Below are 27,948 nucleotides of genomic sequence, written 5' to 3' on the forward strand. Positions count from 1 at the left end.
GTTCTTTTCTTTCCCTATGTGGCTTTGTCTTCAATGTGTCTTTAATATCTGGAAAAATAAAAATGGGTTTTAACGTTGGCAACAATGTTGCAATTGTTTATTACAACATCTGAAAAATAAAGAATTTGAAACCTAAGTAATACTGTGGATGTAGTAGTGAAAGGGAAGAGGAGTATCTCCTGTTTGCATCTACTGCAGAAAGAGTCTCACTTTTCCCTTGTTTCTTACGGAAATGTTATGTATGCAGTCTCTAGGCAAGTGTGCAGAGGCCTCCTTTACCTCTGGATGACTTCCGAATTCACAAATGTCGTCATTAAATTTATACCAGCCCGTTAGTGTAACATGACTTGTTAGAGGAGAGAAATCCAGTTATTTTTCCCACTTGTGGGACGTGTTGCAATGTGAATTTGCTTGCCAATAGATGCAAGAGAATCAATGTAAAAGGAACCCACAGGAACTCCAGATTGCTACAGACACAAATCCATAGAAAGGAGTGCCTCTCTAATTCTATGTGCTAAGAAAACAAATTGGGTTTAGTCAGTTTCCTGCTGGTACAGTTTGATAGCAAAGCATGTTCCTGCAAACACAATTTACTTGAAAAAGGCTTAAAAGTCTTGTATTGCATTTGAACTTAAACAGCTGTCATTGTTTCCTGCTATATATTGAGGCAAGTAAGAGAACACTGGAGGCTACATGTTTATCTTCTTGCTGGTAGGAATCTGAATTTAAGGCTCTTGGAAAATATTCTTATGATGCTGAATTCTTAGCTTATGAATATTGCTGTATCATAAATCTTTGTATGTTTTTTTTCCCCTTTCTTAATGTCATGTTGACTCGTTTGTTCAGTAGACTGTCTTTGATTATTAACGTACAACTTTAACTTCCAGCTTAGAACATAAATCCTGTTTAGTTAGTAAAGTATTGTAAAAGATGCTTCAACTTCTGTAACTGTAGTTATGTTAGAGGAATGTGTTGTAGTGAAGTCTAAATATTAGGTAAGAAGCACTATGTGACTTCCTGCCACAAAATAAGAAGACTCAATAAAAGATTTAAGATATTAAATAATGTGAGTTCTGGCTTGTATTAATGCTACAGAAAATTTGAATTTTGTACACAGTTGTGTGCATGTGGAAACAGAGTTAAGGGCAAAAAGGGACTGGTGCTGTGTGCTAGGATTTGGAGAGCAAATAGCTTTCCAAATTTAGTGTTTTACAGTGCCTCTGCAGTAAATGCATAAATTGTATAGAAGCTTTTTGGATTTTTTTGTGTGTGTGTGTGATACTGGATTATTTGTAGGGGTTTTCTTAATTTGGGTATTGGAGACAAATCCTGTAGTAGCTTCCTGAAATAGTGAAATTTGTATTCCAAGGAAAACTTTTTGTTCTGTCTTTTTAGGATGCAGATAAGAACATCATTAAATTACTGAAAGAGAAAGGCAGACTGGTTCACAGCAGTAGTTTTAAGCACAGCTATCCTTTCTGCTGGAGGTAAGGAGAGAAGTGCATATGGCTTTAAGACTGAGGGTTCTCACTGAGTAGTTCTTCAGGTTTGTCTCATTTTTCCCTCCCTTGACCTACTTAATTTTTTTTTAACGAGACTAACAGTAACAGGAATCAAGAATATTGAATTAGGGGCGCTCCAATTTTGGTTTACTAAGAAAATAAATTAAAATTTTTTGCCATAAATCTGATGAATTTAAGTGTAGTGCTGAAAATTTTTTTTCTATTATGATTTTACAGATGTGTTTTTGTAGTTTGAACTTCTCATTCTTCGGTGTTGCACGTAGTACTGCTAACTACCTTTCGAAGATGGCTATAATAAGTCTAAAAAGCTTATTTTCTAAACAGCTAAGTACTGAGTGGTGGAAAAGGATATTTTGGTACCCTTTGAATTGCATCCAAATAAGTATGTTGCAGAACATCTTTAAATGTTTGTGTTCAAACTTTCCATGTTTTGAATAAATTGGCTATATTATAGCTGTTATCATACTTCTTTTTAACCTTGTAAAATTACTTCTTTCTTTGGAGTCTGAGAGAGCCCAGTTGCTTATAATGTGGAAACGTCTGTATTGTTGATTAAAATCAAAGTTAGCATTTATCCACTGCAGTGGGTAGTAAGTGTAATACATAAATATGTTTTTCTGCTCAGCATTCCTGAATGGAGTTTACAAATAATGGGTACGTCTCTGATCAGAAATAGTAGTTGACATGTTTAGTCACTTACTAGAAATATTTGGTTTTGTCAACTAGAAATTCAAGATTAGCTCTGGAATGTCAGGTAGGTAGACCTGTCAAGAATCTTCCTTCTCAGATTGGGAATTTTGCAGAGGTTGAAGGAGGACTCCGTGTGCAAGTCTCCATGGGCCTTCAGTGTAGTAAACTAACGTAAGAAGTTTCAGTTGTGAGAAATACAGGCTAGACAAATTTAATCTAGAAATAAAGCATGTTTTTATTAGTGTCCTCTCTGGTTTTAAATGTATACAATTGCTATGGCAAAATTGAGGGGGGAAAAAAAAATCACTGAGCGATGTCAAATTTAAAAAAAAAAACTTCAGTAATCTTTTAGTAGAAATATTGTATTAAATTGTTCTATTACAAGTAAAGACATGCTTCAAAAAAAAAAATCTAATTACATATCTGAAATGACTTGGACATTTTAAGTCATACAGCACCTGTACTGAAATAACTGTGATAAAAGCTTTTCTCTCCATCTAGCTTCAATGCTACTAGGTGAAGTGTTTTTAGCAGTGTGCATTTATCTTTGATCTATAGCAAGAATAACCTTTACTTGCTCTTGAATAGCATGATTGGTTTGTTTCTGACAGCTACCTAGAGGAGGAAGGGGAATTACTCTTCAAGTGTTATGTCCTTGACGATTTGGGACAATTTCTGAAAAAGGCAGCCCAAAAACAAGCAACACTTGTGTTTTTCTTATGTAGCAATTCAAATGTACAGTCATGGCCTTCTGAGACAAACCAGTAATGTAGAAATGCTGATTCTGTAGAACATACTTAATCCTGCCACTCTGTTGACATTTTTGTTGATTGATGATAAGTTGCAGGCAGCACCTAGCAGCAAATTATCTGGTGGGAAGAACAGAATAATGGATTTTTCTTGAAAAGCTCATTTCACTGCCATCAGAAGTCAAACCATAATTGGAATATGCTAAAAGTAGAAGAGTAGTTCTTAACTTCGAACATAGTTATAAGTTATTTTGATTAATGTAAGAAAACTTTGAAATCAGACTCTTCTACTTAATGTACTACTATTCATGTTTTTCCCTGAAACCAGGCGGTTGTTGAATCCTCAGTACATTGAAATATTTTCCCTCTTTACTTATCATCAAATTAAGGTCCTTCTCTACATTTTCTTGTTATTGTGATATGTAGTAATTTTCTGTGAACTAAACTTTAAAATCTGAGAGAGGAAAACAGTAACAACTTGGTAAGTACACAGTAGACAGTTTTCAGTTAGAATTCCCCTTCATTGGAATTGCTGAAGATGGAGATCATTGGTCAAAAACGCTCTATGTAGATGTGAGATTTTGAGAGTCTATATGGTCTAGGTAGCAATTTAACAACTCTGAAAGATAGCAAGGGTAACTAGCGTGACAGCCAAAGTGTCCATCGCAGCCACTGCGTGCCATTCTATCAGAAAGCAATATTGGGAAGCTCTACTATTGACAGATAGAGAGCTTTGTCTTTTTCAAGCCAGTGAAAGCAAAGCCAAGAAGCATCTTGCATAGCACGTGACCAGTTCTCTATCATTTGTTTCCTAAATTATGAGACAATGGAATGGGAATAAGATCACAATAATTTGTTTACAACAGCTGTGCAGTCCAAAACAGGTATGAGAAAACTATGGGAGTGTGTAGTGTCCACAGAGAATGGTCTTCCCAATCTTCATCTTTTCAAGTATAAAGATCGTATGTCAGAGAATGCTAATTTTGTGGCACTGCTGAGGAACAGGCCATTTGCTCAGGTGCTTTGATTCCTCTGATACAATTCTAAAGGATGTATTTATAAGGGGAACAAAACATCATTCAGTTGAGACAGAGAGGAATGTTTAGGCAGGGATTTTGTAAGCATCAGTCTCTGATATAGGTCTGTCTGGGTGGTTTTTCCCTTGTCTTGTATTGATGGAAAACACAACCCAGTAATGGGTATTTCTCATTTGATTCTACAGCAAAGAATTGAATCTGGTTTCCTCAATCCTCTCACCAGTCATGAGGGGCAGAAATGTGTAAGGTGTTACTGGTTGGGCAGATTTTCATTATGTTGTTCTGGTTTTGTCTCCTGCTGAGACACTACTTGGCAGTACAGCTAGAAGAAAGAAAATATTCAGGGAAACAGTGCCATCTCCCATTTCTTACTACCTTCATGTAGGTGGAAACAGTGCTCTGTGGGTGCTTTGGAATGGTTATCAGGTATTATAAAGTTACAGTGTTAAGTTGAAAGCCTGGGAAATTATCACGGTTTCATCTCCTTGTCTCTTTCATAAATCCTTTGTGTCTGAAGCTACTTTTGCACTAAAGCTTGACTTCCGTCAGCCCCATCCGTCAGCTGCTTACTCCTGAGAGAGGTTGGGTACCAGTTTATTGTCCCAGCATTCTTTTTGCAATATGTTAAGACCATGTGAGAAACTGTTATTATCAGGTTTTATTCTCCTTGTTTCCAGTAACTCAAGATCTTACATCTGATGGCAATTCATCATTCTTCAGCACATCTGAAACAACATGCTCATTGAAACTAAAATACTGCTGGAGTACCTTGTAGCTTGCAGAATACTCTCTTTTTTTTACTGTGATCTTGCTGCTGTGTGAGGAGTTAACTGAACTGTTCCCTTTTTTAGGTGTTAGGACTTAAATTTGAGAAGCAGAACTTCCAAGCCTAGCATGTTTGCATTTAATAGCTAGAACACTACTACCTTATTATTGCTTTGAGCTTTTACCATTTCCTATAAGGTTATAGATACTTTAACTCTTAAAAAATACAGATTGAAATGTATTGCTTAGTTAAAAGGAAATATCTTCTAAAATACAGTAATAAGAGAAGTCATGTGGTTTTTATTATTGGGCTTTATGCAACACGAGTGCAGTTTTTTTGGATTTGAACAACCTTTGCTGTGGGTTTTTTCTTTTGTTGGTCAGGCAGGTGTACGTTTAGGAAGTGCTTCCACAGTAGCAATTTTAACTTACATCATAATCGCCAGTAGTTTGTGCACTTCAAACGAGTCCTTGCTATGGATATAAGTAAAATGAGTTAAACTTTTAAGATGGGTCGTTTACAAGAACGACTGCATGTAGGAGGTAATGGTAGTTTCTCAGGGTCTTTGCTTGCGAATTATTGTTGAGCAAGTGTATTTCCAAGTTCTGAGGCAAAGTGACTTAAACAAAAGTAATGTTTTAAGAAACATTTTATGGGGTGGACTGATATGAAGGGAGAATGAGCTTCTTGTCCCATATTGTTGAAGCTGCTCTGTACCCATAGACTGATTCCATCCCCTAGGGCTCAGTCTCCCTTTTCAAGTTGGAATGATGGGATGGATGTGAAAGTTTAGAAATGTCTGAACTCTCCTATAATGATTTTTACCCACTGTTTGATTACCGGATCCTTTAGATGGATGCATGCTACTTGAACAATCTCTCAAGATCTTAAGCAGTTGTATTATGGAACTGACAAATACGAGACCAGGTTGAGACATGGTGCAGTCAGATGCTTAGAGATACTAATTTTACTAGGTAATTTAGGGAAGTTATCAGTCTGTACGCTCTGCCCTGTAGTGTTCCCATTTCTAAGCACTCCCAAGTTCTGAATCTGTTCCCACCATATATGGGTTTCGTATGACTTTATTTGAATGTTGAAGTAAGGAATATATTAAGATGTCTAGATAACTTCTTACTTTTATGTGTTTATCTGGGTCTCTCTCTTCTCCTCCTGGAATGGGATATTCTTCTAGTTAGCCCTGGGTACTGTTACTTCATCTTTATGATTTATTATTATTCTTTTAAATACAGATAGTAAAAACAGAGCATAATGCTTTCTGGCTTTTCAGATTGATGTACACATAAAAAAAATACAGAATGAGCTAAAGTGGAAGACTTAAATATGACTCATTTTAATACTTACTGAAGTTCATATTATTGTACTCCGTAGGAACATAAATTTCAAATTCAATTATTGTTTGAATCTTCCCATGATTTCTCTTGCTCTACAAATTACTTGAATTGCTGAGTTTGAAGGCTTTGTAAAAAATTTTTTTTTAGGATTTGATTTTAAGATAGTAGCTCACGTAAGTGTAACTGCGTAATTTAAAAAAACAAAACAAAACCCAACCTTTGTAACTGTGATAATATTTCAGGAACAGCAATGAACTCAGTCTGTGGAAAGGCGACTGCCATGTGCAAAAATACATTTTAAAGAGTATTTTATAAATAATGTAGCACTGAAAATGTTTTTGTTTGTTTTGCACCCTTCCCCATCACCTTCCCTCTACAGGTCAGATACTCCGTTGATATACAAAGCTGTGCCAAGCTGGTTTGTAAGAGTGGAGCACATGGTGGAGAAGCTACTGGAGAATAATGCCCAGTGCTACTGGTAATGTCTCCTGCATATTTTTTTTTTCCTTTGCCCAGGTTTGGGTGTGTAGCAGGTGGGGGGGTGTGTGTGCCAGAACTCTACAAAGTTCTATTTCACTGTTAGTGTGGTAACTTAACTTCATATTTCCATTCTGTCTTTCTGAGCCAATGTTACTGGAATGGGGCTGGTAACCAGTTTTAAATAGTGTTTTATCTCGGGCTTCACAAACGTGCCTCAGACTGGTAGAGCAACGGGATAGCCTTCCTGGTATAAACAGATACAACCTGCTGAATTGCATATCAGCCCAGTGCTTGAACATGTTTGCACACTATTCCTTTCTTGTGTCCAGAAGGCATTCTTTGCTTGTGTAAAATCCCAATGAGAAATATATTCTAGTGTGTAAGTAAGATTGAATACATACTAATAATTTACAGTGAAATACATTACAGGATCATTAAAAATATCCTCAAGTCACATTATATGATCCTAAGAAATTCAGCATGAGAGAAACTGCAAAGGAAAATCAACCTGCAGAAGCATGGAAGTGCACAGTGAAGCCTCCCAAAAGGGTCCACTAAAGACAAGAATTTAGGTAGCTAAACTCTGGGTATTTATTGTTCCAAATCATACTAATTTTTAGATAATTTTTTTTTCTTTTCATGTAGTTATTACAGGTAAGGTTGATACTTTGTCATAGGTGCATCTGAAGAAAAAAAAAAAACACCAAACCCAAACCAAAACAAACCAACACCCCCTCCCCCCAAACCCACCTTCCCTGCACAAGACCCACAAAAAAGCCAACCCAACTGCCCTAGCTTGTGTAATAGTTATAAGTAACCTCAGTTTCAGAGGTTTAAATAAAAATTTTCTACTAGTGGCAAAAACTAAATCTTTATATGTATATAGTGAATGTGAAAAATACGTGTGTGAAATATATGTAGAAGACAACAGATAAGTTTTGGATAATTTAAATGCACTATTAAATTAGCAGTAAGAGGGAACTATTGGTGATGGTAGCCATTTTGAGAGTCAATTGTGAGTTTATGGTGTGTTAGTAACAAAAGGACCCTATCTTCTTCATCTCCATAACCTGGATTGTTATTTCTTCTCCTCTCATAAATAACTTGTGCCTGGGAAGTTGAGACCAGGTGGGGATAATGTGGAGGTTACAGCCTCATTCAGTTGTACTGTGTGCCATTTCAGTTGTCGTTCAGTCTTTCCGTATGAGGACTGTAGGAGAGTTGGGATTTCACTCCGTGTGTCTCTGCTCAGCAACTGAAATGGTGTTAAAGGAGGTGACTCAACTTTCAGTGAATAATTACAGCTTATGCTGCATTTTATCATGGACAGTAGTTAGCAATTAAATTCTCCATGAGCAGCTTTTGCATAACTGCTTACGTGGTACAAGCACTGTAAATATTGAAATATGCAGGAAAAATTAGTGATCCATGATACAGACTGTCCAAAAATGCCGCAGCGTTGGCTTGCTAATAAGCACATGCCCAGTCTGGGTATGTAAGAAGATTTTACAGATTAGTAAGTTGCTTTCTGTTTTCCATAACAGAACATACTGTGATCCTTCTTTTGGGGAAAAATAAGCTGGAGAGGGGGTGAAAGTGTTTGTTCTTAGCTTTAATTAGCTTTCTCAAGATGCTTTTACTCTTTTGATGACTGACAGTAAACCTGCATACTTAATTTTCACATGAACGTAAGAAAAATGTAATGATCCTATTAAGGAAGTGTTTGAATGGTTGGGATGGTTTTGCTTTTCCAGAAGCAAAGCTTCAAGAAGAAACTGAGAAGTGACCTCCACTCATCCAGGAGACATTAATAAGAATTAGTAAACAGTTTGAACCCTACCTCATCTACATATTTGGGTTTGAAGTGGTGCTTTCTCTAAGTGTTGAGTAGTGGGGATACAAGTGGAACAGAATGTGAGCGCTGCCGTTGCAAAGGTTGGGTGGGAAGACCAGGCAATTGTATTAATTGGCAAAATTCAATGTACTTAAAGTAACTGTTTGTCCTTTAGGTAATTCTTGAGTCTCAGAATAATTCTGTAATTGACCATAAAACTGATTCCTCAAGATTCCTTTCAAAACAGTACGGTCTTAAAGTTTTTGAGAATCTTTTTGTAGAGAATATGGTCACGAGTAGAGCTGTATTATCACTAAATGATTAATATATATTTCCAGTATGTGACTTCATAATTACTAGTTTGAATACTAGATGGCTTTTGTTACATAAAGATGGCTTTTAAAATCTAGCTTTTTAAAAGAAAAAGGCATTATTTTTAAGGTTTTCTTCCTATGTTCTTCACTAATGTTAGTTTTGTTTGGGATCTAACTTCTTCATTTATTTAAATTTTGGGAACTCCATCCTTCCCAAAACCTACTTTTTTGATTTTAGAGACTTGATCTCTGAAAGTGTCACAGGAATAATACCTAGCTTTTTAAAAATTTATTTTTGGATTCTCTGGGGCTTCAGCATGTCCTGAAAATGAGAAAATTGGGGATAAATGCTTTTCAGACTATATTAACCTTTGCAAAATGAGTTTGACTGCATTGCTTTTTTTATTCCTATAAATGACTGATAGGTATATTGTCCCTTAAGAATAGCTGCACTCTTTATAGATATCCTTTTTGATGAAATAGATTAAACATAGTTGGACAAACTTTGCAACCTGATTGCATTTCTAATTAGTTTTTTAATGAATTAGCCTACTGATAAAACCATAGTTATTCAAAATTTAAAGCCAGCAACTGTCTTCATTTTTCAAAATGAACCTAACTATAGCTTTCAAGAATGATTACATAAGTAATGTGCCAGCATTTTTGTAAAATTGGAAACCAGAAAACCCTCTTTACTTTCTCCCAACCTTATTCTGATCAGAGTGGGAAGAAACTTGTGTTGGATGTTGCTGAAAATGCAAAATTGGAACAGTATTTAAAAGGCTGTTTCAGCCTTTAATCCAAGGTCCATTACTGAATGTTCTCTTTACCACACAACTGGCAGAAGATATTATTTTTAAAAAAGTTTAAATTTAAAAAAAAAGGGTATTCATATTCAGACAACCTATTACCGTGGTACTTGAGCTAAAGAGGGGCAAGTTCAGCTCCTGTACCATTCAGGCTGTCAGACCTTGATTTCCTGTTATGTCGATAGGGAGAGTTAGGTGCAGCACCAAAGATGAGTCCCGGTGTAAGCGGTCTGGATTTCAGCCTTAATTGTTTGTTGTAACTATTGTCTTATAGAATGATTTGTTGAAGGAGCGTTTCTTACGTAACCACAGATAAGCAACTAAACGATGACACCTTAGATTCTGTTGTATACTATAGGGCTAATTCCTGTCATCACAGGACTAATTCCTGTCATCACAGAGTTCAAAGTTGGTATAAATTACAAATTTGTAAGTTATTTTAAAGAGTAAATTAGTGCAATTTATACTTATGTTTCTGAACTATTGTAGCTCACACTTCTGGCAGTGTATGTAATATTTTTATACTTGCAGGTTCGATAGAAAATTTTCTGTAGACTGTGTAGTTTGTATTTAAATATCAGCTTTGAACTCTGTTTTATTTTTATTTTTTAAAAACTTGCCTTGCTTAAAGTTCTACTTCAGTAACTCCCGAAAGATTTACCTCTAACTGTTCACAAGTTTCTAATGTTAGAGACTACTGCACAGTTCTGACTCTGTTTACGTAAGATGTACAGTATTTGGTATAGTGGAAAAATGAGCATCAGTGGAAGGAAAGCAGTGACGGAAGACAGTAAGGGACTTGAAAGAAGCCAAGCCTTTTGTTCTTGCATCTTCTAGGCGTTGAAAAATTCAAGCATTGTAATAAAGTGCTTGACGTATGGGTCCTTAGTTGAAGGTATCCTTTTTTTGACTTCATCACTTAAACTGTTAGTTCTTATTGAAAATACCACACGGAACACGTCTGATAGGCCTTTTTGCTAGAATTGAATTTCCTGGTTTACAAAGTGTGAATTTGGCACACATTTCCTGCTGTTCCTGTATGAGCACCCTAAAACCAAAGTGTTTTCACATGTGTCAATCAAACACATTAATCTTTTGAGAAACTTTTGATCGTGGTTTTTCTAATCTTCGACCAGCCGCCTTCTTTGCTGAACAGCAAACTGTCTCCCACCTTTGGAAGGTGTGATTTGATCACAAATTATGCCTGTCTTGTACCATAAACCCTAAGGCTGGTAGGGTGTGCAGAAGATAGGCTGTCGAGCCCATCTACAATATAAAGCTAATGTTTGTTCTACTAAATTTGTAATTTTTGTGCAGATGAGAAATCTGAGTCTGTAGCAGGGGCAACAGAATTTTAAGTCATAACAGAATTGTAGCACAATGGAGGAAAATCAGTTACTGAGTCCCTTGTTTTCCTCCTTTTTCTTTTTTTTAGGATGTCTCATGGGATATTTTCTTTTCTAGCATTAATAAATACATTTGTTAACATTAATAAATACATTTTATCTGAACAGTTTTAAATGCATCTTGTGTGTGTGTGGCGATTCCTTCCCACCCTCCCGTATTTTTTTTTTTTTAATATGACCATGCAATTGTAACTCTTCTTTTTTGAATCATCGATTACACTTCTCTTAGGAAACGTGAATACAAATTGGCTCTTCTCTCTAGTAGTGATTGTGATGTGTATAGCAATGTGCAGTCACTAGATGGCAACATTTCCCGAGGAAAACTTCAAACTAGTGTCATTGTCTACAGTAGGAGGTGAAAAAAAAAAAATGCTGCAGGGTTAGCCTTGCGTTTGTCTAATTTAGAGCAGCGTAAGTCAGAAGATTTTATTATTGGCTGTTATCAGATGTAGTTGAGAATTAGAAGTGAATTTTGAGGCTTGTTCCAGTTGATTTTGATGGCTGTGTTCTGCTGTGTCCTAATTTTGCTGTTTCCTCTCAAAGCCTCTTGAGCAGAGATTGCCAGTTATGTCATGAATACAGGAGGTGTCTTTTCAGTCCCAGTGAATGGTCATCAAAAGGTTGTTGTTTGGTTCAAGTAATACCTTTCTAAATAAAGACTCCAAATGTCAGTTCACTAAGCAATCATAGTACCATGTTCTTAGGCAGCTGGTGAATCTGTCTGCATGTGCAGTATGTTGAATGTGTGCCACCTTTATAGGACTGCAAACATATTTTTATATATAAAGTGAAATGAATCCTAAGTGGTAATGCTGTTTAAAAGTACTTTGTAACTATAAATGTTAGAATATTCCAAAGGAAACTATGCAGAAAGAAGAAAAGTGAAAGCTTCATTTTTCACTGGTTTCAGGTTGCAGGGATTTTTGCCATTATTGGTAGGATTAAAAATTTTAATAGCAATTAGCATGGTGTCTGGGTCATACAGACAAAATATAGCAGAATTTTTTATTATAAGAGTATCACAAAATTGGAGGTGAGGTTATGGCTTCAGTTAATCTTGACTTGTCAAGCAGCTGTATGCTGCTGACGGCAGGGTTGTGATGCAGTCTGCAGCAGCATTGCAGTCTCACGCTAAAGTGTTTGTTGCTATGGGAACCAGGATAAAAGAGTGAAGAAAAACATTGCTATATCAAACTGACGGAAAGCACTATTCATTTAGCAAATGTAAGCTGCATATAAGCAGAAAACTCTCTTGCAGTGGTGGAGACAACCCGAACTCATGTGGGGTATGTGGTTGTGCACCATTCTAACAAGCTTTCATGAATTGGAGGAGAAGGATTCTGCTGCAGTGGAAATTCTGTGTGCTTTGCAAACAGCTGACCTTTCCTCTCTCTTCCCCTTTCCTCCCTCCTGCCTCCCACGATGTTTAATTAGGTCCATGATATAGATTGGCGCTAATTAAAGTGTCAAAAGGGCATGAGTAGTTGCTTATTTTATCTCCTTGAATTAAAAACCATTAAAAATCAATTTGAGGGCATGTTGAAGGAGGCTTGTTATTAGAGTAAATTAACATAATGGAATTTAACTTTGTCTTCTAAGGATGGGTTAATGTTTAAAAAGAAAAGCAAATTCCACACCTAAAACAAAAAAAATAGCTGTTAATTATGAATTTAAATAAATCCGTACATATGTAGTTAAATGACATAGGATAACTACTTAATCAGCTTTGGTTTTGCTGTTGCAATTCAGCTATCTTCTGGAAGAAAAACTTCCTCCTTGCCAGACAGATAAGTGATTCCTGATTTCAGGTGTTGCTTAAAAAGTTACCAGCTTGCCAAATGAAAGGATAGATCTGGGACCATCTTCTCAGAACCAAACATATCAGATGTTGGGTGCTAATCTGGTATTAGATTTCCTAATTCACTCTATCTAAGGTAGTGTTTTGTTTATCAACTTTATAGTCTAACCCCTATGGGACTGTTTTTCAAATAATTCATAAGCTAAGGGCTTCCTTCAGTGAGTAATTATGAAGTAAATCTTATCCAATACATAAAATTGCTGTGGTTTTTCGAAGAATGTAATGAATAAAATTAGCTCATGAGAAGAATGATGAAGAGTGAGAAAGGATTAGTATATCTTAATGTAACATCTTAAACAGCTTTTAATGGTAAATTGATGATAAAACATATGAGGCTTCTGCAGTGGCAATATTTGACAGCTGTTTATTTCAGCAGTGATGGTTGTGTTTACAGAAAAGAGGGATGGTACTGCTTTGAGACAGAGTTCCTGTAGCCTGGGACTGGGGCAAGGTGAGCCGAATCACCGAGTCACACAGAGCACATCTGAGCTCTGAAATGGAATAATAAGTTGAATTCAGTATTTGCAATTGTGTTATGAGCATGATACTTCAAAATATACGTACAGAAAAGGAACAGATGTCTTAATCCTTTTAATAAGTTGCCTTCTGGGTTATGTAGTAATTTAGATTTTTTTTTTTTTTACATTCTGTACATTTCTGGAGACGAGTCAAAGCAGATACATTAATTTAATTGATGCTGTTCCTCAGGTATTAATTGGTGATGAGAAGTCACTGGATCAGCAGCCATGGTAACTTACTGTTAGCGCATGCATTCATGCTCTGGGATTGAAGATGGTCCCTAATTTGCTATTTTCAAATCCATGCCCACTTTGCTTGTGTGACTTGGATGCTGGGTAGTACATAGACTTTGAAGGCAAAGAAAATGCTTTCTGCTGTGATAAGCTAATAAATGTTGTTAAAAGACTGGATTTTGTTTTGCTCTTCATGGGGGTTTTTTTGCTTGTCAAATGGAGTTTTTAGTTTAGACACTAAGAAAATGAGTAGCTACCAAGAAAGGATGTGGGAGTTCACTGTGCAGAGGACTTAGCAAGGCATGAATTTAGCAAAACCCCAAATCTGCTTCCAAAATAGGAACAAACGGTCAAAAATGGACATACAAATTTGGAGCAGGTTAATAATTTTCATCATCTCTAACTTGTTAAGATAGTTTTGATGTGAGGAGAGTAAGACAGAAATTAGCATTCAAACAGGTTGAAACAGATGTACTTTCATGCAAAATCTTTCTAATTTATGATTTGACAAATTTATATTTATTCCTTTGTGGTGTGGAGTTCAGTTCCCTGAACTTCTCAACTGCTGAAATGTCTGCATCCTGAAGTTTATTTAGTGCACTATGCTGGGTGCCAAGGAAGTAGAAATAGCTATTATCCCACACTATTCTACAGGCATGAATCAAGAGTTTCACGACCTGCTGAGACAGCAGTCTCCTTAACCTTGCTTAAATGTTTGCAAAAGAAGTACGAAATCCTATCTGTGTCATTTTGCAGGGAAATTTGAAGGTCAAAACCAACACAAATTGTAGAGCAGTGGGAAATAAAAAAACCTGTTTCTAACAGCACAGTTTTAGGAGCTGCAGCAGGATTGCATTAGGAGAGAAGTCGCTGCTTTGATTTCAGTTGCAAACTCGTGGAACTATTTGATGCTGGAGCTTGACCTTTTCCGAGATCTGAATCTGTTCAGTGCCGTTAGCGGTGGGTTGCTCTAAACGGGCTGTAGCACTAGTCACCTTGCTTGCCGTACCCAGCTGGAAATTCAGTGGCGTCACCAGCATAAAACTGAAATCTGTGCTTTCAAGCTGAAGGGGGTTTGTGACAGATACCTAATTATATATGAAAACCATGCATATTAGCATATGGGAAAGGGCTCTTTCCATATATCTGTGTTGTAAAATAGGAATATTTATGTGGGTGGCCTTGCTTTTGTTTTTGTCTCTTCATTCTTTCTAAAGCTTCCTAAGTATCTATGCTGTGAGGACAGTTTTGATGCACGGGAGGGTTCAGTGTTTGTACTTTGGCAAATTGTGCAGCCGTTAACTTTCAGGGGACTGTTTCAGCTTTCGGGTTTAGGTAAGTGGTGTTTAACACACCCCAAAATTTCCTGGAAGTTAAGGACCAGTGTCAGTAGTCATTCATGGTTTTATCGCGGTCTTACCAAAGTCACAATTCTGTTTGCAATGTACTTGGGAATAGAGATGGAAAAATTAACTGGGAATTACGAGGAAGACTGTGGGCTGATAGATTAAACACGGTATAGCGTAGGCTCAGGGTGAGGCCAAGTTTCTTCAGTTACTGCACAGGAGAAAAGGGAGCAGAATTCACCGGAGAGCGGCATTCCTCAGGCTGCCCTCAGTCTCCTTAGTTGAGGAAAACAAACAATCTTTCTGCAAATTTAAGAAATCGTTGCTTTCTGTAGATGGAAGAGTAAAAAATGTTTCCTTTAATAATATATACTTGTGGCAGGATGTTATCTTTGTTAAAATTAAAATTTAACAAGAGAAGTATACCACGGAAATACGTAAGAGAAGAGGATTAAAAAGAAATGGAAAAAACCCTATAGAAACACTAACCTGGAGTTGGTGTAACATAATGATTAGGTGTTAGTAACAACATTGTTGAGAATACTCTGTTCTGTCTTCCCAGCCTAGTGAAATATTTAAATAGATTTTTCTTCTTTTTAAATTTTTTTTTTCTTATGTTATGTAGGTAAGTCAGAAGTGTCAGACTGAGATATCTGTAGCTATATCTAGTGAGACTAAATAAAATGAACAGACTGTAGTCTTGAAGAACTGCGTGACTGGCAAGGCTGTTCTCTGCTGCAGCCAGAACTCCTGTAGCTTGTTCCCAGTTGGAGGCTGTATCCGCTGTTCGGTATCTGGGTAGCATGTACGGGCAGCATCGGTGTGGTGGTAAGAACCAATTGTTTTAAGTAACGCTTTCATTGAGCGATGGGCTCAAAATGTGTTTGGGACACAGGCTCTTTTTATTTTATTTGATAGCTGTGTCAGTGTTATTTCTGTGTTGTACCTCTAAAGTGCCTGCAAATCATTGTTGCAAATGTGGTTCATGGTAGATGAAGTGGTTTGTGTTTTATGTTCTGCTAAAAACTGGCAGCAGGGTCAGACAATTTTACCAGAAGAGGTAAATTATATGCTTTCATAGCTCAGAGAGAGAGAGAGAGAGATCACACCACATACATTTTCTGTGGTTAATGTCCACTTTGGGGATAAAATTAATTTTTCATGCATGTTTTGAGGAGGCAGAGTTGAAACTCTCAGCATTTTAATGTTCATTGGGGGATTGTTTCAGCCTCTAGCTACGTTAAATGGGACTAATAATTTCAGCTAATCAGTGTCTAACAACTTCTGAAAAATGGAAACTAGTTTAGGAGTGATGTAAAGAGAAGTTTTCCACATTAGTGGAATGTTAGCCAAATGCTAATGATCTTTGTACAGTTTCCACTTGTGTTTAGAGACAGGGTCTCTTAAGGTCACCACAAAAAGTAATGAGTCCCACTCTAAAACAAATTGCGAAAGCCTGTATTCGTTTCTAAATTTCAAAGCAGGTATACAGATGTCATGTGAAACATTAGTCACTGAGTTTGTTTAAAAATTTTTTTATATGACATTTTTGTTTAAGAAATCTTCTTTACAGAAGATAGCTTTGCAGCTGAAAGTAAACCTAGAAATGACTAGTGAAGCTGTGGAACTCCAGGCTGATATTTAGTGAGTCTTTTAGTGGTAGTTTTTATCCACCTGAGACAACATTGGCATCGAGAAGTCTTCAGATCTCCACATGGCATTGTCATGGGTAAAACTTTCAAAAGGCAGTAGCTAACTTTCAAAAGGCAGTAGCTTTCATTTTCATCAGTAGATTTTTTTGAGGGATGCTCACACTTATTTCATCAGTCTCCTGCTGCTGGGCCAAATCCTACCTTAGTGCGTCACGTGAACGCATTCCTTTAATTTTTCCTCTAAAGGATTCTTTCATTTTTGTAACTCTTGGGGCTGATCCGTGATTAAAAATCGTTCTTCTTCAAAAAATATTTGATGGAGGACCAAGAGCTTCAAAAAGAAAAGGAAGGAGAGACCATATGTTTTCTGCAGTTTGGCTGTTCCTTTCTTTAGAAACTCTAGATCTCTAAATCCAGCTCATACCTGAGGGTCCCTGCTAGTTACACTGGAAAAACAAACCCGGAAAAACTTGCCATGGTTTGCTCAATAACTCAATTCTAGAGTTATTTGTATTATTGTTAACTGTTCATTCACAGCTCTGTGCATCTATGACACAGTCTTAAGTTTCTTCTTCCTATCCGTTTCATTTGAGGTTAGTCTTTTTAAATGTACCTTTAGGCATGAAGGGGGTATATTGTTGACCTCAAAGCCCATTGCTTTTCCTTATCTGCTATATAATCATTGTATAAATAGTTAATTATTTGTTTACATCGTAAGAGAAAACAATTGGTTCCTAATCAAACCATCAGGCCATTTAGCATATCCAGGAAACTTGCTAGGCATCAGATTCTGATGTAAACCTTTGAGCTCCAGGACACTCCCATATGATGAAAATTTGTCTTTAACACCCTCAGAGCCCATTAGTGCTCAAGATGAGTTTTTAGCAAGCACTGATATGATTTTGTGTTTGGCGGGAGTGGTGGTTTTGTTTTTTAATCGGAGAATTAGAAGTGGAGATGATAAATAGCATGAAAAGGCTTTTTTGTAGGATATATCAACCTGGGATTTCTTTACTCTCCAAGCCTAAAGGTAACGTGCAGATACCTGGATGGCCATGCATAATGCAAGGTGCCTTTTGATGCTATTACTCCAGGCTTTTGAAACTTTGTAATTTTATTCAGCACCAAAATCAGTAACTGGTATTTTTTTCTGTATGTAAAATAGAGCAGTAGTATTGTTATCCACCCTTAGTCATAATCCTCCAATGTTGGACTACCTTGAGGATTTTTGGACATTGTTTCATCCTTAATGAATATATTGTATGTTACACATATTTTTACTGAGTTATTTTAGAGTAAAATAAACATGGTATTTTTCACTTCTGTAGCGTACTTGACGATCAAAGAAAGGCAGAAGAAATGGTCTTACGTTTTTGGCAGCAAGTCTATAGGCCTTGCAATAGCCAGTGCCGAAATATGAATGTACTCCAATTCATGCAATGTGCTGAAATCAACTTGTTTTGTGGATGAAATAAAATATAACCATTCTTACTAGCTTTCTTTTAAGTGGAATGTAGTGATAAAAGAATGCTTTTCTTACTTTCGGAACAGGGTTCCAGATTTTGTAAGGGAGAAGCGTTTTGGGAACTGGCTTAAGGACGCAAGAGATTGGGCTATATCTAGAAACCGGTACTGGGGAACACCCATCCCTCTGTGGGTCAGTGACGATTTTGAAGAGGTGAGTAAGAAAACAAAGGTTTTCAGTTGACAGAAAAGCGTATCTGTATATGTTGTTTGCTTGTTTTGATAGGCTGTTACCTCTTCAGCTGCTGCAGTCTTAAGTTCTGTTAATGTCTTAACAGTATATGTATAATAGGTGATAGATATATGCATATGTATGCATGCATTTGCGTGCCCATACATGTTTTCTTTGCTTTTGCTTGAAAACTGCAAGCAATTTTTCTTGTTTTTGTATTAGAATTAATCTTACCTCTCCTGGAAGAATTTGCAGTGATAATAAATCTAATGGAAATAACAAATGCAGTGAGAAAATGGCAAGGACGAGATTTTTTTTTTTCTTCACTCAGTTCTTTCAGTCTGTTTTTGAACTTCTGATGCACGGTTACTTCAAGCCAAATGAATTGCTGAAGGCATAAAAGCAAGTCCACCATGTTAGAACAGTGAAAATATATATTTGTAGTGCTACAAATGTGTAAGTAACAGACTGTACAAATGTGAATCTAGTGGAATGATGAAAGTGTATAATGGGAATACTAGAAATGAGTTTTTTGAAGTTGTAAGGTACTGTGCAGTTGGTAGCATAAAGCTAACTGCACAAGTGAGTACTTTACACAGTTTTGATGACTGCTGTTTTCTAAGTATCAAAACACTAAGTTTTAAAACTGTTTCTGAAGATAAATTTTTTTTTCCTGTGTGGGTTAGTTCCATTTAGACACAATAAGTCCTTCCTTATGCTGGAAATAGGAAATGCTAATCAGGATGGTTAGTCAGGATGTCCATGGAAGGTAAATACTGATGGCAGCATCCCAAGCCTTTGTTTTTATCTCCCTTGATTTGAAAAAGTTTTAATTTTCACTTTGGACGTGGAAGACCTCAAATAAGAAAACATATGCCAGAAAAGTATTTTGTTGTCTTAAACTGCCCTATTGCTTAGATGTGCACCATAAAGCATATTTTATTTCCTCTTTGTTGGAAATCTTGCTGATAGGCAGGGAGATATTGCGGGAGGGAGGGAGTTACTCCTTGCAATTACGATTTAAGTATCTAAGACAGCCTTGGCATTTGAATTCTATTTATGCTATAAGCGTGTTTGTAAATTACTGACAAACCAAGTGTTTCTGTCTCTCATATAATAGTTAATTTTTAACATTTATTCAAAATTTTTAGGTATAAACTGTCAGTCTTCAAACTAAAGTTTAAGTCCCTTGTTTTTAGATAGAGAAAAGGCTTTGTTTTGTGCTAAAGTATTTCAAGACTTCATTCTAGAGCTGAAAAAGATTGTGTAAAGGTTACATTACTCCCACTCCTTGCCTGTAATAATATTTTGTTTTCTGTCCAGTCTCCCAATGTCTGTATTCCTGTGTGTACAGATTTTTTTCTTTTTTAGGTTTGATTTGTTTGTTTTTAATAACAATATGATGTCTAGCTTGGAAGATTGACCTTTCCTTTGAAATTAGCTGCAAATATTCCTCAGGGCTTGGTGTTCTGAATAATGATAGAAATACCAACAGATCTATTATTTTTATCTGTAGATGTTATACACTTCTGTTTACTCTAGAGTCTGAATGTCATGTTTCAATAGCTGAGTATGGCTTCTGGACCATGCTAAATTTCAAGTTAAGGTTTTTAAAATATTCACTCTCTCTTTTTATTCATGTGGGATATAGCTTAAAAACTAAATACTATTGGAATTGATGTGGAACTTAAGGCATAAGTGACATTTGCTCTCATATAGAAATAATATTCACGCAAAATTTCCTGTCTTCAGTTTTACTGCAGTCTAGTGCCATGAGATTGCAGAGCTTCCTCTTCATGTCTTGTTCTCAAAAGAACACTTTGTCGCGTGCAATTATACGGTGCATATTAAATCCTGGAGAAGTAATAACGGTTCCTTATTTAATATACAATAAGGTGAATTAATTGGTATTAAAGAGAATTTTATTACAAATTAATATCTGGTTTCCCACAGTTTTATTTTAGCTTTTATTTTACTTTCATTTTAGTATAATTATCAGGTAGAGACGCGTAATGGAAGTTAAATTTTGAAGCTTGTGTTTATTACTACATTTTTGCAGACAGTTTATCATTTTAAGCTCTCAAATCTCAATGATTTCCTCAGTGGAGGAACACATCTCATTTGGAATAGATAATAAATTTCTTTAATATAGCACCCAAGTTGACAAAGCGGACATAGGTTAATTTTATAGGACTTGCATACAAATTATAGTATTAGATATTCGGTGATGTTACAGAAATTCTCTGATTGTTTCGTGGCTTGTCACTCACGTAAACTATTAACCCTCCACTGGTTTCGGTACACCCAGTCTTGCGTAACAGATTTGGAACAAGAGCGCTCTGGCTGTGCTCTCCTGAAGGGTGAGGGAACTTCTTTAGTCTGTTTCCAGTTGTCTTTGAGGCTGCATTAAGAATGCCACTTCTAGCTGACCTTAGTAGTCATTTCGTTTAGTAATTATTATTTAGAAGATGCTTTCTAAAGATCCCAGAATGTCTTGCTGATATACAGTGCATGGACTTTTTTCTTTCTATGAACATTCCTCATTCTTCAATTATAGGTACTTAACAGAATCAAACACTTTTACTTAATAGGGACTGCAGAACTATGCCACAGGAACATTGAGGTCCACGAATACTGCTGGATGGCTTTATTCTTCCTATCTACATGGATAATCCTGGATATAATGCTAATGTTCATTTTGCTAGAAGCATTAAACCTTGACCTCTGATTTCACATTAGGTCTCAGTGATGCTGAAAAAGGGTTGAACAGCCCTCAGTTCCAGCCTCTGTGTTTCAGTCTTTGCTGTCCGCTATTAAATGTTGATATAGCTGGGTTTGTAGTTGATGTGGCTGAAAAATAAAATGGAGGAGGAACAAGTGACTGGTAGGGAAAGGGGCCAGGCTACTAAAGTAGACATTGCTGTTGAAGAAATGTATCCGAAGCCATAGCTTTGATTTGAGATCATAAACCAGTTTGTTCCTTGCAGAAACGATTGGGTGCGGCCTAATGAGGGATTGGATTTGATTAGCATCTACTTGCTGTATTGTTCTCTTTCCTTCAAGCATCTAATGAGCTACCTTTGGAGTAGCTCTATCCTTCTGACTTGGACAGAGGCAGTCTCATTCAGTATGGTGATATCTGCGTTCCTCTGGTGGTTGTTGGATTTTTCATGTGGACTTGGGGTTATTTCTTCTATGAATAGGTTCTACTGGGTGCAGTTCTGCAGATGCATCCAATATTCAGAATCTTCCTTGAGTATTGAAATGCTTGGTTCAAAAAGCAACAACTTTTAACCCAGCAGCTTGTAACCCAGACCAAAGTGTGAAAATATGTTCAAATATTAAGGCTAGCAAAGATGAAGTAATCAGTGTATCCAAGGGTATTTTTTACCCATGCTGCTACTAAAACCTTTTCTTCTGCCAGCAGTACTGAACTAAGCACCTGCTGCCTGCGCACTTGAGCTTGTACGATTGCTTATGGGGCCACATGGTGAATGAAGAACAGATCTTGATTAAAATTAGTTTGTTGATAAAGGCGTATTTTTAGCTGGGATCAATCCCCTGGTGTGGTTTGCTATGCAAACTGCAGACTGTTGTACTTGACTATTGTAATCATTGTAACGCTTCACTTCCTATAGAAAAATAAGACAAATAGTTAAGTAATGAAAAAATTACATTTCAAAAGTACTTTAGCAATAAAAGATGGTGATTAGTAATGCAGATCAGCAGTTGAATCAGACTAGGAAAATCATGGCTTAAAAACCAAATCAGACTGAGTTTCTGTCTTCTCTGTAATTCATAACAGGTTTTTTGGAATTACATACACCAAAACCTTTTGGTTAGTCACAACTTCTGCGTGTATACGTATGCATATATTTAATAGCTATAGGAGTTGAGCAGTACTCTGACTTATTGTATCCTAAGAGCAAGTTAGAAAGTTGTCTTATGTGAAAAATGCCTAGCCTACTTACAGCTTCTTTATGTTGGTACATTTAACTTCTTCCCTGTCAGACCTGTCAAAACCCAGTTTTTTCCATGGCAATTCTAAACTGGACTGATAGCATGTGGGACTGGATCTCCAAAATCCAGACCTGTACTGCAGCTTGTGGCTCGTGAATCCTGCCAGGTGAGAGAGGGCCACAGGGCTCTGGGAGGGTGAAACTTGATTAAAACGTAAAGCAGAGAAAACTTTGCTTTTCTCCTTTTCTCCTACATAGTTTTTCAGAATCATTTGTTTCATCAACGTTTTATGATGTTGATGCAAGTCTATTGCCGAAACGTTTTGCTTTTTTCTTAGATAGTAGTGTGTTGATGCAATAAAAACAAGGAAAGTCTGTATCTTTCTTAACAACCACTTTGTAACTGTGACACTTTTTTTTCACTTTAAATAAGATGGATTAATATGAACAGTTTAGTGTACCTGGGATGAAACACTTGTACTCAATTATGAGCAATTTAGTTGCTAACCTTCGCTTCAGAAGAGGAACCTGGAATCTGAAACTCCTATCGGTATAAAAGTCAGGATCATTTAATTTTCAGAGGTGATTGTGTTGTGGGTTGTTTGAAAACAAACAAACAAACAACAAAAAGCAAACCCCAAAAAACCCCCCAAAACCCCCAAACAAACAAAAAAACCCCCCAAACAACAAAACCTTTTTTGATATCTGACAACATGCTTGTTCTTCAAAGTCTCCAATTATTCTGACATGAAGTATTAAGTCAGGGCAGTGGTCTCTAACATCATTTGCTGCTTTGTTAGATTGAAGAAGGGAACCTTGTCCAAAATTTTTGTTGGTTTTTCAGCTATATCAGCTACTTTAGAAGATACTGGCTGACCTACAAGTCTCCTGTCTAACGTTAAAAAAAATTGGTACTGGTAAAAATAATTGGCTAAATTTCTTGAGTGTCTCTTACAGGTAGTTTGTATTGGTTCAATGGCGGAATTGGAAGAGCTGTCTGGAGTAAAAGTCACTGATCTCCATCGAGAAAGGTCGGTCACAGGGAATGTTAACTAGTTCTTAAAAATAGTTGAGCAGACATAAAAAAAATTGGTTTTCTTTGCCCAAAGCCTGGGAAACAGATTTGGGGAAAATAGAAAAATAGTAAGAGGACTTGCGATTAACATGTATAAATTTTCTTTTCTTCTGTCTTGGACACTGTTAATACAAAAAAATCTCTAAAATAGCTTTAAATTATAAAAATTGTCAAAGGAAATGCTGACCGTTTTGAAGAATCATTAAAATTAAAACCAAAACTTCTGTCATACCTAATGTGCAAGCATAAGGTTAACTTTTTGTGCTAATTCTTGTTTTGATTTAGAATTTGTCAATCTTTTTCTTTCCCGTAGTATTGATCACCTAACTATCCCTTCACGCTGTGGCAAGGGCTTACTGCACCGGGTCCCTGAAGTTTTTGATTGCTGGTTTGAGAGTGGAAGCATGCCATATGCACAAGTCCATTATCCATTTGAAAATAAAAAAGAGCTTGAAGATGCTTTCCCTGCTGACTTCATTGCTGAAGGCATTGACCAAACCCGAGGATGGTAATTTTCTGCCACTTTATTATGTGATATTATTGCCCTGCGTCTAACACTATTACATCTGGATGATCCTTTAATGTTGTATAGATAAGTGTATGATTTTTTTTTTTTCTTCAGTAAAAGCACGATATTCTAAAGCTTGCTGACACAAATGTTGCAGAAAGGCGACATGTTAGCAAGCAATCTTCCTGGCTCTTGTCAAAAACATCGTTAGGTAATAGGGCAGATCTTTGGCCTGGTAATGAAGAAGCTCAGCAGCTGAATTATCATAGAACTTGAGTTATCTACTAGAAACAAAACAGCAATTGAGTTAGTTGAAATGGAAGTACTTTTTTTGAGGATTTCAAGCCAATGTATAGGCTAGTAATTTTTGCTCCCTAGATTAAATTTGCATTTTGGGTTTATATGAGTGGGGAAAAACCAAATTAAGTCAAACCTTATGTTGTAAAGATCTTATAGTTTAAAAAAATCAAATTTTGTAACTGTAAACTTCATCTGCTTATTTGATTCCTCTCTGAATAAATGCTTTTCAATCATTGATGAAAACTTTTCTCTAATCTCAGATTTTCTCTGGGTAATGTTATCATACATACATGCATACATACAGTTTTAGTTTTGGCATTTTTAAGTGTTTATTCTATTTTTGAAGTTTGAGGCTGGCTGTGAAAACTGACAGATTTTTTAAGATGAATTTCTGTGTTTTCTAGATTAGTACATTTGACTATGTACAAGTAGAACTCTTCCATCCAGTAACTTGAGTTATTAGAGTTAAACTAAATTCCTCTGGAGCATAGTTGACACCTCCCTTTGCCCACTTCTCTACTCCCCCAACAAACCAACCAACCCAAACAGAGCAGTAAGAGGTGGGCTTTTGCCTGTTTGTGAAGTTGAGAGCAAGGTTTATACATACTCTCAAAGCCAGGAGGCTTGTGCAAGGAAACATCTGAGGCATGATGCTAAATAAAACTAAGTTTCATGAATACAGAGAAAGGCGTCTTCACTTTGCAACTCCTTACTTGTGATGCGAAAAATTATCTAGGTCCTCGAAACAGAAGTTACATTTGCAAGTTTGGCAGTTAGGGAGGGACCACTGAAGTCTCACTTAGTGAAACATGGACTCTTCATGGCACATTAAATACTTTTCAGAATATAGCTGCAGCTTACCTAGTTAGTGCTACGTATAATGTTTGTAATGGGTCCTCAAAGCAGTACTTCACATAGGTCAGAATTAGGGCAACCTGATGAACTTCGTTAAAACTGGCCTCTTACATGTATGGTGATTTTTTTTTTTTTTCTTTTTTTCCTTCCAAAAGTAGTCTTTGTTAGGCCATCTGTTTGTGTTCATCTTTAACTTTGTGCTCTCCACAATGGTATATCACAACATATTAGTCATGGTGCTTTTCAGTGTTAGTATACAACTAAGTCCTGTTGAGTAGCATGAAACCCAGCAGTAGAGGGACATACTGTTCTCATTTGCAGGTCGCTATTTTGTGCTTGCTGCTCTTCAAGCAGTGTTGGATCAGTATATACAGTGAACCCTACGTTTCTTCATTTACTTTTTCTTTACTATTGCATATAGCATGTGGGTACAGCACTGTTAATTTGACAAATGCTAGTTTAGGAAATATTAAATATAACATGGAATGTTATATGCTATATTATATTTAAATAATACCTGTTTCATCTTGAAGAAAAGTGATAGGTTTTGTTTATCTGGGAGAAAAACTGCTTACTCTGCAGCAGCTGTGCTTTGGGGACTGGGGGAGGCCAGTACAGTGTTAGAATGAAGAAGGAATGGAGCTTGAAAGGTTGTAATACTAGTGATTCCATGTATTAGTCTTTCTGCAGCATTGTTCATTATGCCCACGAAAGGAGAATTAAAAACTTAGTTTTCCCTCTTTTTTTTATTTTTTCTTTCTATCTGGAAAAAAATTAGAAAACTCTGGTTTTTTTTTTTTTAAGAAATGAGGCAAAAAAAGGAGCACGTGATAAAGACATATAAAATGCATGCAAAAGGCACAGTCAGAAACGAATTTTCTCCCTTCTACCTTTTGTAAAGATAAAAGGGCATTTATTGTAATTTAGATGCCAAAAAATGAAAACAAAATTAAAAAATTTGACAACATGTAATCATGCTTACACTGTGCAAGGGAGCTACTGAATTGTAAAAGTTCAACAGAATTAAAAATGGTTTGGGATTTTTATGTGGATACAAAATCTATTCCTGGTAGTTACAATTCCAGTAAAAATACAGGAGGAATGATAAATTTGAGGTTTCAGGGTTTAGCTGTTTGAGATTGGGATGTCACAGTGGATTAGTATGTGTCACACACGCTTACTGCAGAGTTTCTTCTAGTGCTATCCTTTGAAGCATGTGTGGGAGACATGACAGATTAAAAGATAAGTCTGATCTCATACGCGTCCAATGAAGCTCTCTAGTGCCATTAAAGAATGCATTTGTAATTTTTACACAAGTAGGCCTTTTTATAGTATCATATTAATCTAAACATGAGTGCAGTGCAACATCCAGATCCGCTATCATGTTTCCAGTTTATAACGTTCTTTTCTTTTTTAAGTAGTAAATGTTACCTGTGGATAAGCGGCTTCTTTGCCTTTCCTTAGTAGGCTGAACTGAATCATCTCATTAATTCAACTGAAGATTGGCCCTGGAAAAATAACAAGAGAAGTCCAAGCTGATGCTAATGCCAGCGGTGACTGTGGTTGCAGCCGTACACTTGCTGTGCTTGGGTTTGAGCCCACACACTTGTGTTGTGTGCTGTAGGCAATGTGCAAATGGAGACTTTCACATTACAATCTGGAGTAGACTGCTTTTTGTTTTTAACTTCGGCATAAGAGTTACTGTAAGTCTTCACCATAGCCAAGTCTGTCTCATCTGTTTGTGGGTGGAATATCAAAACACTTGCCTCAATACATGATGCTTATACCTTTCCCACAGTGCTCGTGTCTGTTAATAAGCTGGTGCTTTGATAACAGCTAGTGTTCTGTGATTTGCAAAAGAGCACTTTTGTTTTGTGAAAGAAAGAAGGAATCAAAGATGTGAGGTGGTGGGTATTTTTGGTAAAAGGTAAAGCTGTCTCAGGCTGTTCTTAAGAAGGGTTCTCATTCTAAAACTGCTAGGCTTTTAGTTACCTTTTCCTAAGTCTTGTTAAAAATAAGGATATTTTGAAGAGAAGACACATGTATCTTTCTGCTAGTATCATACTAGGCCTAAGTGGACAACAAGCTGGTGAGTTCTGAAGTGTTAAGAGCACAGTATGTGATTTTTTTATTTGAAGCATTCTGTATAAAGTGTTAAGATTTAGGATGAAGATTGATTTTGTGTCAGGTCAGAGACTGCAGCTGATGTGAAGTGAGGACTGGTAGGTGGTGAAGGGCTCAGGAGGTGGAGGTCAGGTGGCTTCTGTTTGACTCAATAGAGAAGGGAAGAAAGTCAAGGGAGACAAGGGGAAAATTAATGTGACCAAGGTGATGAGCTAGGAGAGTAATCTTTTTGATGACTTTCTGCACAGATATGAGAAAGAGCTGAATTATATTTGTTATGGCCAAAGGAAAAAAATCTTATAGTAGTTGGGTTGCAACACTTGCAGTCTGGACAGATTGGTAGGAAAGGCTCTATCTCTGATTGTATATAGGGAGATGCCACAAGATTTATAGTCATGGTCAGAATGTGGTGGCCTACAGCAAATTCATGGCTGAAGATTTTTGGCATGAACCACAGGATTATGAATCTACCCACAATTGTTCAAAAAAGGAGTAAGCAGGGAAGGAATGCTTTCTTCCCTTTCTCCCTTTTGGGGGGAGTGGAAGAGGAGGGAAGAAGAACAAAGTGGACTTCTGTCTCTGTGGTGTTCAGGTTTCTTTTACTATTGTTTTGGCGGACAGCTATGTATCTGCAAGGACATGACTAGAAGCAGACTGAGATTTGGTGAATGGAAGATGAAGTTGCAGAGATAAGTCGAGGAAGTTGTCAGAAACAAATGTGTCTGTGGACAAAATATTTAAAAAATAAGGTGCAGAGAGACACTTCTTTAAAATATTCAGAGTGAATGAGGTGAATTTTTTTTTAAAAGGATAATCTGAGAAAGAGTGAGAAGAGTTATGTCAGAATGGCATGTAAACCAGTG

At 36.6% G+C, this 27,948-nt stretch overlaps 1 protein-coding gene across 2 annotated transcripts in view; it reads left to right on the forward strand.

Annotated features, from left to right (window-relative positions):
- The window catches only part of IARS1 (isoleucyl-tRNA synthetase 1), a 107,784-nt gene that overhangs the window by 33,380 nt on the left and 46,456 nt on the right, over positions 1–27,948 (forward strand). For both annotated transcript variants that reach the window (XM_075159340.1, XM_075159341.1), the window contains 5 exons: positions 1,396–1,487; positions 6,497–6,595; positions 18,120–18,246; positions 23,181–23,254; positions 23,612–23,806. In XM_075159340.1, coding sequence (XP_075015441.1) covers positions 1,396–1,487; positions 6,497–6,595; positions 18,120–18,246; positions 23,181–23,254; positions 23,612–23,806 — 587 coding nt within the window. The remainder of the gene's footprint in view (positions 1–1,395; positions 1,488–6,496; positions 6,596–18,119; positions 18,247–23,180; positions 23,255–23,611; positions 23,807–27,948) is intronic.

This window comes from Calonectris borealis, chromosome 10 (assembly GCF_964195595.1).
Source record: "Calonectris borealis chromosome 10, bCalBor7.hap1.2, whole genome shotgun sequence".
In the NCBI taxonomy this organism is placed as follows: domain Eukaryota; kingdom Metazoa; phylum Chordata; class Aves; order Procellariiformes; family Procellariidae; genus Calonectris; species Calonectris borealis.